General features: G+C 35.9%; 1 protein-coding gene across 1 annotated transcript; it reads left to right on the top strand.

The window, feature by feature from the left end:
- The first annotated feature begins 1,057 nt into the window (after positions 1–1,057).
- LOC113246426 (olfactory receptor 4C46-like) lies at positions 1,058–1,987 on the top strand. Its single transcript, XM_026487035.4, has one exon. It carries the CDS (start codon positions 1,058–1,060, stop codon positions 1,985–1,987), a length of 930 nt encoding a protein of 309 aa, XP_026342820.3.
- The last annotated feature ends 8,907 nt before the right edge of the window (positions 1,988–10,894 follow it).

Here is a 10,894-nt window from a genome sequence, read left to right as displayed (position 1 = left end):
ACATTAAAGTCATTAGAACTATTATGGCATATCAAAAGCAGATTACTAGTTCAACATTGCTTATTATTACATAAAAATGTTAGGCAGGGATTAAAAATTTGAGGGGAAATTTAACAAATACAATTTGATCTAATATTGGTTCTACCTTTTATTATCTGCTTGAACTTGGGCAAGATTCTTAACTTCTTCTCTACATTTGTATCTCCTTCTGCGTAAAAGAAGTATAAAATAATAGTAGCAATTATCTCACAAGTTTGTAGTGAGGATTAAACAATGACATTTCCGTAAAAACAAAACACAAGTAACTAGTAAGTTTTAGTTGATATTTTTACTATTAACATCAGTCTCTGCAATTGTTTCTTCATTTGCAAAATGGTTAAATAATACTAATCCCACAGATTACTGCCATGCCATGCACATAGCAATCAATCATTTAAAAATATATTTATCAGCTATTATAAAGTTATTGGATTTGACAACATATATTATCAATTCTTTTGTAATAGCTTCTGGAGCTTTTATTACATTCTTATAAGAAACACCCTGTTACACTTTTTGTCAACTACTATAAATAGTCTGATACTGGGCTTTTTGTCCCTGGCTTGAATCCCCTTACTGAATCTGATCTGACGTCATCAAGGCACACAAAGATCTTTACCAGACTTATTTGCAAGAATCACACTTCCTTCAACTCCTCTTCATCCTTTCACTCTTACCCTCAATTACCTTCCATGGGTCCCCACACCGTAAGGATAAAGGAAAATTTCGAACTCTATATTCATTGGCTTGACATCCATTTTCTATCACTATTTTCAAACTTAGCTGCTAGTACGACTACTTCAAGATAGGCTCTTAGCCATCTCAGACAATGAAGTGTGCACAGACCATCTTCAAGAATTCAGAACTACTTTCTATCTCAAAAACCTCATGAGAATACACAACTCAGTAGAATCTAGGCATTTACTATTTATGAGATGAAGAAGCTTAATAAAATCAAGTTATGTTAATCAAAAGGGATTTCTTTTTCAGGTAATGTAATTAATCATAATATGAAATGATGGAGAATAGGAACAACGTGACAGAGTTTGTTCTACTGGGGCTCACAGAGAATCCAGAGATGCAGAAAATCATATTCGTTGTGATTTTGGTCACCTACATCATCTCTATGGTAGGAAATGTGCTCACTGTGGTCACTATCACTGCCAGCCCACTATCAGGGTCCCCCATGTACTTTTTCCTGGCCTATCTCTCCTTCATTGATGCCTGCTATTCTTCTGTCAATACCCCTACACTGATCATAGAATCACTCCGTGAGAAGAAGACCATCCCATTCAATGCCTGTATTATCCAAATATTTGGAGAACATTTTTTTGGAGGTGCTGATGTTATTCTGCTTACAGTGATGGCCTATGATCGCTATGTGGCCATCTGCAAGCCATTGCACTACATGACCATCATGAGTCGGCGCGTATGTGTCCTGCTAATGGGAGTGGTGTGGGTCGGAGGCTTTCTTCATGCAACCATACAAATTCTCTTTATCATCCCTTTACCTTTCTGTGGCCCTAACGTCATAGATCACTTTATGTGTGATCTGAACCCTTTGCTCAATCTTGCCTGCACTGATACCCATACTCTAGGGCTCTTCGTTGCTGCCAACAGTGGTTTCATCTGTCTGTTAAACTTCCTTCTCTTGATGGTCTCCTATGTGGTCATTCTGCGTTCCCTAAGGAACCACAGCTTGGAGGCGAGGCGCAAAGCCCTCTCCACTTGTGTCTCCCACATCACAGTGGTTGTCCTATTCTTTGTGCCCTGTATATTTGTGTACATGAGACCCGCAGCTACTTTATCTATTGATAAAGCAGTAGCATTGTTCTATACTACCATAACGCCCATGTTAAATCCTTTAATCTATACCTTAAGAAATGACCAGATGAAAAATGCCATTAGGAAATTGTGTAGTAATAAAGCTATTTTAGGTGACAAGTAAATGCGCCTGGATGTCCACATTGATGCAACTCAAGCAAAGGTCAAAAGGACATTTTGGATGATCTTGAGAAGGAATACCTATGAAATAAAGAAAAAAAAAACTTCTATGAATCAAAGGTTTTGCATTGAAAAGAACAGACATGGGTTCAAGAAAAGGAAAAATAACCCTAACCCTGGATCACTCTTTGCATATTTAAATAATTCTACTAAATTGGTGCTTTGTTTTACTAGCTTAATTCATATGTATGGATTCCTAAGCTGTCATCATAATTTAATAACTAAAAATATATTGGTATTGATTGAGCAGCAATCTCTATAACAATTGAAAAAAGGAGGCACTACTATTATAGCCATTTTTATAGGTTAAGAAACAGAAAGGGGAAAGCATCAAAATAAATATACTGAAGAGTCAGTAATTAGAATCTACCTGATTTCTCAGGATATGCTCTTAAATGCTGTGATACAGTGCCAGACAATGATGATAGAAAGATGATTATAATAGATACCATTTATTGAACTAGAGATTTGCTTGATACCACATATATTATGTGTAATATAAAATATATGATATTTTAATATGTACATATTATATATAGCATACATATGCATGTTATATTATTATATACACATATTATATATCATAATTATATGTAGGTATATATAATTACATATTATGTGTATATTAATTAATTTCATATAACTAAATTCTATGAACATTTCATTAACAACTCTGCTGATTTTTTTTTTATCATAGTTGATGATAATATGTCCACTGTAATATTGTGGTATGTAACTACTTTAGGAATATAAAAGCAACAGCCCGCTTAACCCTTAAGGGGTAGGTAAAGAATATTATACCTGTTTCCAAATTTCCTTGTAGGCTACAGAATCATTTTGTATTGTTCATGTCACCCATCTTATGATGATAAGCCGTTAGCAAATGCAACGCCTCGAATGAAAGATTATTTTAAAGTCAGACAGGAATTTCTATATTGTAATATACACTTATACTCCATAAAGTTCTTGCCTGATAACTAAGAATAGTTTCTACAAGTAGAAAAATGTCTGGTGCACGATAAATACTGAATAAAAAATAAAAGTATAAAGGAAGGTGAATAAAGTCAATAAAATGTAGAGAAAAAAAAATACTGGGGTGTAGGTAATTTTTTCCTATTTTTCCTGATTCAGACTCTGAGAATTCTAGCTAGATCTCTTTGAGAAACCACACTTTGTTTAAAATTAGTTTACTTTTTGGTAACATTTCATTACAAAAAGGTATTTTTAAAAATATGTGGCTCCATCTACACACAAAACAACTTCAGGATAAATATATTCCATTTATTCTTTCCATCCCTCACTCATTAATCAGCAGAAGTTTCTTGAGCCCAAAGAATATATCAGACACATTGATTTTTAATGGGGCTTCAAAAGTGAATAGAGAGGAACCTGGGTCTTGCCTTCACAGAGCTTTGGATGCACTGAGAGACACCCAGAGAGGAACAGAAGATGACAACACGGTGTTATAGATGGTAAGGTAGTGGCTTTACAGGGTGCAATGAAAACATGTTTAAGGGATACACACCAAAGAACGAGGGTCAGGAAAGGTTCCAAGATGAAAGGACATACAACATGGAACCTGAAACTTGAAATCAAGTCAGCAGAGTGAATATGTTCACATCAGTTGAAGTGGGAGCATTCTTACCAGACAGAATACATAACAAAGGGCAGGGGGTGAAAATCAGTATGCAGGAAACCTCAGGAATTCAGTGTGGCTACGGTTGTTAATCCATCTATTCCATCAACAATTATTTATTGAACTCTGACCATGTGCCAGGCAATGTGCTAGACAATGAGCTTAAAAAAGGTAAATAGCAGAATATGAACCTGGAGAGAGAGGAACATGGAAAATGAAGAAGGGTCTCGTAATCATGTTAAGGCTCACTGCTAAATACTGTGGGGCAATCATTGGGAAGACTTTGAACCAGTGAGTGACGCAGTTTGATTTCGGTGTTATCCACATTCATAGCATTTCACACAGCATTGCTTGTGGTCAGCAATCTCACTTCACAGCAGATAAGGTGCCACAATGGTCCCATGCTTATGGAATTCACTGGTCTTACTACATTTCCCTCTCTGTTGAAGCAATCGGCCTGGTAAAGTGGTGGAATGACCTTTTGCAGAATTAGTTATAATACAACCTAGGTAGCAATAAGTTCCAGGGTTGGAGCAAGAGTCTTCAGTTCTTTGGAAAGCCATATATGCTCTGAATCAGCACCCATCACATGTTGCTCTTCCTCCCATAGCCAGGTCCTGTAATTAAAGGATAGAAATGGGAGAGGCATCAGGCATTATTAACCTTAGTGACCCAATAGCAAAATTTTTGCTTCCTGTTCCCATTTACTTATGCTCTTCTTGCTTCAAGGTCTTCATTCCAAAGTGAAGTGCTTCCAGCAAGAGACACAAGATTCTATTAAACAGAATGTTAAGACTGCTCCCAGACCACTTTGGGCAGCTCATGTCTTTGAATCTACAGGCAAAGACATAGCTGTTGTGCTGGCTGGGGTGATTTATCCTGGCAACCACAGGGAAATTGGACTACTACTCCACAATGGAGATAAGGAAGAATATATCTAGAATACAGGAGATCCCATCAGATCACCGTTAGTATCACCATGCTCTGTGATAAGGTCAATAGAAAACTACAACAACCCAATCCAGGCAGAACTACTAAGGATCCAGACCCTTCACTAATGAAGGTCTGTGTTAGCCCACCAGCTAAGAACCATGACCAGCTTTGCTACTTGCTGAAGGCACATTGAATACAGAACGAGGAACAGAAGAAAGTAATTATAAATTAACCATGTGACTGTTAGAAAAATGAAGACTGTAATTATTATATTTACTCCTTACATTATGAATATGCTTGTGTGTATGAATATATGTAAAGCAAATATCTTTGTTTTGTTCCCTTTCTTATTACCTTATCATGTAACAGAAGATATATTAGCTTTCTGTCATAGAATGTTAGTATTTTTATTTTCCATTGTAGTATTTAACTAACAGAATGTCAAGGAGAAAGTAAAAATCAACCCCCCAAAATTGCCTTCCCTTTTTGTGGAGGTTTTAGTGCATTTTCAGTTGTATGCAGGATAGTTGTACGATGTTAGGTGCAATTATGACCTTGTATTTTCTTTATTTGGAGATCAAGTGTGATTTCAGGAGATGTGTATAAGTACTAGTGGAAAAACAGTGGACTTGTACTCTTTAATTTTATATGTTAACTTGCCTGGGCCACAGGGTGCTCAAATATCTGTTCGACTATTATTCTGGGTTGTGACTATGAGATTTTTCTGAATGATATTAACTTTTGAATTGGTAAACTGAATAAAGTAGATTTTTCTCACTAAAGTAATGTCCTCATCCAACCAAATGAAGGCCTGAAAATTACAAAAGTCTAACCTCCCCTGAGTAAGATGGAATTTCCTTGCCTGAGAGCCTTCAAACTGAACCATTAACTCTTCCTGTCTCATGGCTTGCACACGGACACATTAACTCTTCCTGACTCCACAGCAGCCTCCTGCTTGTGGACCTGAACTGAGACATCAACTCTTACCAGTTTACAGCAATTTCTGGTCTTCAGACTCAACATGGGACATAGACTGTGCATATTTTGTGATACACATAGAATGGAGTATTATTCAACTTTAAAAAGAAGGGATGCTGCTGACCCATGCTACAAGACAGATAAACTTTGATGACATATTAAATAAAATAAGCTGCTTCTTTTTAATAAGGCTTATATTTTATAGCAGGTTTATATTTACAGGGAAATTGTGGAAATGATACAGAGTTCCCATATTCTCTGTACGCAGTTTCCCCTGTTACCATCTTACATGGTATGGTACAATTGTCACAACTCATTCGCTTCACGTGAACACATTATTTTTAACTAATATCCATATTTCTTTCAGATTACTTTGATTTTAACTAATGCCATTTACCTTCTCCAGAATCTCATCCAGATGCCACATCACATCCAGTCGTCATGGCTTCTTCAGCACCTCCAGACAGTGACAGTTTCTCTGAATGTTCTTTTATTTATTTATCTCAACGAATAATAATATACAGCTTTAGCTTAGTTTCAGGTGGGTAAAAAAATGATTCAACAATTCTCAAGACACCTGGGTGGCTCAGTAGTTTAAGTCTGTTACTTTAGCTCAGGTCATGATCCCAGGGTCCTGGGATGAGCCCAGCATGGGGCTCTGTGCTCAGCAGGAAGCCTGCTTCTCCCTATGCCTATACTCCACCTACCTGCTTGTGCTCTCTCTCTCTCTCTCTGACAAATAATTGAAAAATAATAATTAAATACATGCATACGTACATGTATACATACAATTCTATAATTTACTCAGTGCCCATCACAATAAGTATACTTAAAAAAAGTATACTAAAAAAGTATAACATTTTTTTTAAGATTTATTTATTTAGAGAGAGAAACAGAGTGCAAGTAGGGGAGGGCAGAGGGAGAGGGAGAAGCAGACTCCCTGCTGAGTGTGAAGCCCCACGAGAGGCTCAGTCCCAGGACCCTGAGATCAGGACCTAAGCCTAAAACAAGAGCGGGAGGCTTAACCAACTGAGCAAACCACGCGCCCCTTAATTTTTCTTGCTTTTGATGAACTTGACAATTTTTAAAAGACCTAGTCAGACATTTTATATAAAATCCTTCATTTGGGGTCTATTATTTTACTCAATATTGAACTGGGGTTACGGGTTACTGGGAGAAAGGTCACAGAGGCAAAGTGTCATTTGCATCACATCATGCTAGTGGATACATACATTAATTGTGACCCATCACCATTGACGTTAACCTTGATCACCTGGTTGAGGTAGTGTGTGCCATGTTTCTCCTCTGTATATTTACTTCTCTTGCCCCATTCACAATGAGTCTTTTGGAAGGAACTCAATTGAGTACAGTGCACAAATAAGAGACTGAGAGTTATCCCATACCCTTTGAAAGAAGAGTACCTACAATATCATTAGGGATTCTTTTTTTATGGGAGATTTCTTTATTATCCCCTATTTATTAGTTACTTACTTAGTTCTTTAATATCCTTATGAACTTGTGGATTTTTTAAACCATGAGTTCTATTTCAATTCAGTGTCATTGATTTTGTTCCTAATTTTTTTTCACCTTTTGGAACTGGGGGCTCTTCCCATTGGTACTTGTTTCTCTTCGGCATATTTGCATTACAGTGTAAGTATACTTGTGTGTGTGTGTCTGTGTGTGAGAGTGTGTGTATGTGCGTGTGCGTGTGTGTTAGCACTTCCTTACCTTCTAGCATTACAAGATGTTCCGGTTCATCTTTTGTTTTCCCTGCCCCAGACCTAGAGTCAGCCATTTATTTAAGAAGTACTTATTCATTTTTGGATAATGGTATCAGGAACCATGTTCTGGGCACTAGATCACTATATATTCACTGTTTTTTTAAAAATTATTATTCTAGCCAAAAGACATCATTTATGGTCCAAATAAACCCTTTTAATTGAAAGAAGAGATCACCTTTTACCCATAATGTAAAAATAAATATTGAAGATTAAGTTCTTTATTACATCTGGCTCACGCTTCTTCATTAAAAGGGAAGGAACACTTTAGGGAATGACCTTCCCCAGACTCCTATATTTCTCAACATTCATGTTTAAATACTCTTGCAGGAAAGGCAAAAGAGAAGCATTTCCCAGTCAAAAGTCCATGTGAGGGTCGGTTTCATAGAGTGTGGGCAGAATCCAGACAAACTTTGTCTTCTGGTTTGCAGGCAATAACCTGAGCCTCAGTGACATATAAAGATCAGACAGGATTTTATAAACATTTTTTTAATCCTCATTTGAGCAAGTAGTGGCCAAATTACCTTGAGAAGAAAAGAGGACTACTGAACATCCTAATGTTTGCATAAGCTCTTATCAAAACTGGTAAGATTTGTGTAGGTGATTAACAATAACTGTATTTAATACTCTGAGACAATGGATCTAATCAATGCCACCGTGTGCATCTAACACAGAAAAGGCATTTGTAGAAGGATAGAAAATTTAGGGAATTTCCTAAAAGTAGATTACAATTGAAACGGAGAAGAAAGAATAAGAGAAATGCACAGCAGATCCTGGTGGAGAGAGAAGAAAATAGGAATTACATCTATTTGAGTGTTCCAGGAAATGCTCCATGGAGATGATGATTTTACTTTGGATGAAGCAGGCTTCCCTTTTCAATGGTAACTGCGTATTGAATAGGACCAAACACTATTGGATTGCATCAATAGGAAATCCTCTTAATTCTTTCATTTACTTTATGAATACTTATTATTAAATATGTACTTTTTTCTAGATGTTAAATTCAGCAGTGACCAGATAGAAATTACCTGCCTTGTGTTGCTCCTTTTAAATGTATGCCACTCTTATATCTATTATTATGTGAAATGTACAGATGTATCAGTCTATATCTCTATTAGATAGATGATAGATGATAGATAGATGATAGATAGATGATAGATAATAGATCGATAAGTAGATGGATGGATTGATTGGTAGATAGATAGATATCTTTATATATTACTTAACTGTTAAAAACCACAAACAAGTTTTCATTCCTGTCTGCTGAAGAGCTGGACTACAAGCATATTTGGCAAACTCCTAAGAATGCAGGGGAACCTGTATCATTGACAGTGTGGTTGGGGCATGATGTGGTAAAGAGCCTTGAGTCCAGAACTGTCTCTACAGCTGACTCACCCTCTGACACAAACATTTAAATCTTATTCTGGCCCTGGGAATCTTGCTGTTTCTGCAGCTTATGTTAGAAGACAGTTGTTATGAACCAGTAATAGGCCAATATGATTAACCAAACATCTACTAAGAGAAAGTCTTTCAAGCTTATTTTTAATGCAGCATGATTATGATATATATTCAATGACCAAAGGGAATATTTTTAAAAGGTAAGTAATCCTCCCAACTGTGTATCAAGGAATCAATTCCCCCACCCCAAGTCACAAGTATTATGCTATTTTGGTTCTACCATAAATACAATTAATTGATATGAGTCCGTGTGTGTGTGTGATATTATCCTGATGTGAAAGAAAATATTACCATCCTCTGCATACAGTCCTAAACTCACTTTACAACATATTTCAAAATTATTTATGTACATATCTACTTCATTGTTATTGATAATTGCATAAACTACTATCCCTGATTCATTCAGCTTCCTTTCTGATGGGCTTCAAGTTGTTTCTTACCTTTTGCCAACGTGGAAAGGACTGCTGTGATTGTCTTTGTGCCTGTGAATGAGATTACTTGCACCAAATGGAAACACTAGACCTGAGTCTAAGTGCCATTGAAATATCATCAATACTGAATATCACTCCCCGAAAGATTGCACCCCCATAAACTCCTACCAAAAATGTGTGGGATCAGTTGTTTCCCACATCATTTTCAGCAGCGTTTGTTAAGAGGCATTTATCAAAAAGGTCACTTTGTTAATTGATAAGTGAAAAGATATATAATTGGAATTTAAATTTGAATGTATTTTTCTATGAATGAATTTGATTATATTTTCAAAATATGATTAAGAAGAAGAGTTTCTCTTGAAATCAGTTCTTTTGCCCATGTTCATTCGCATTTTTTTAAAGATTTTTTTTTATGTATTTTAAGAGAAAGAGCCCAAAAAGGGAAAGGGGGAGAGACAGGTGGAGAGAGAGGTGGAGAGAGAGAGAATCTTAAGCAGGCTCCACGCTCAATGTGGAGCCTGGAATGGGACTCAATCCCACAACCCTGAGATCATAACCTGAGTGGAAATCAAGAGTGCAATGCCTAACTGACTGAATCACCCAGGCACCCTATCCACTCTGTTCTTAAAGAATGATCTCTGAAATTCATTTGTATTTGAGAAAATTATGCTTCTGTGTGTAATACATGCTGTAAATCTACTTAAATGACTTGGCACTTATGCATTTAATTGTGCTACTATATGAAAGACATATGTGATGAGGACAGATGAGGATTTTTCCACTTTTGGTATACATAAATAAATATTAGTCCCATTCCTGTTTCTATCTTCTCTTACTGAAGTCAGGGTAGGGGACACTCAAAACATAGATTCCAAGAATTCTACTGGAAAGTTTCAGCTATGACTTGGAGCTTCCTTAGCTCATTTTCTAAATCCCTGGTGCTTAAAATAACATGAAATTTGAAAGAATACTTTGATTTATGTCACATGTTCTCTATTTATCCTATATTTTAGTCTCAGTCTCTCCTTGTATCTTAAAAAAATATGCTGAAAGACCAATTAAAATACTGAATGAGGAGAAGAACTTCACTTTGGACAACATAGTATAATTTCAAAAGTACAAAATTTTATGATAGAAGCTGAATTTAGAACTCTAAACAACTAGAAATTATTGAGAGTTAAAATAACAGGAAATAAACAGTTAAGGTATCAGATTAAAATAAATTTCATGATGAACTTTACCAATTGACTGAATGTTCACTGCTTAATATTGTTTTTCTCTTGTTCTATCTCTTTTATATTAAACTAAAGAAAGACATTCACTTCAGAAAGATACCCTCCCACACAAAATCCCCTAAATTAATGTTTATTATGCCTGAAGAATCAAGTACTCTTTTATTATTGATATATTTCATTGTTTCCATAAACAATCAGGTGAATAAATTGTGAATAAATATTATGATTTCCACTTTATTCAGAGGAAAACAACATAGAAAGTAAGAGATTACACACTGTAAGCAGCACATCCATGATCAAGCATATGGATTTGATCTCCAAATGGAGTAATCATTTCATAATATTTCTTTCATTGCAGATTAATTATTTCTAACCAATGCTTTCTCCACTTTGCCTGAAATA

The sequence above is a fragment of the Ursus arctos genome, unplaced genomic scaffold (assembly GCF_023065955.2).
Source record: "Ursus arctos isolate Adak ecotype North America unplaced genomic scaffold, UrsArc2.0 scaffold_23, whole genome shotgun sequence".
Classification (NCBI taxonomy): Eukaryota; Metazoa; Chordata; class Mammalia; order Carnivora; family Ursidae; genus Ursus; species Ursus arctos.
This window is presented reverse-complemented; position numbering and strand designations above follow the sequence as displayed.

Coding starts and splice junctions, on each gene's coding strand:
- LOC113246426 (XM_026487035.4), top strand. CDS start 1,058: ATGGAGAATAGGAACAACGTGACAGAGTTTGTTCTACTGGGGCTCACA.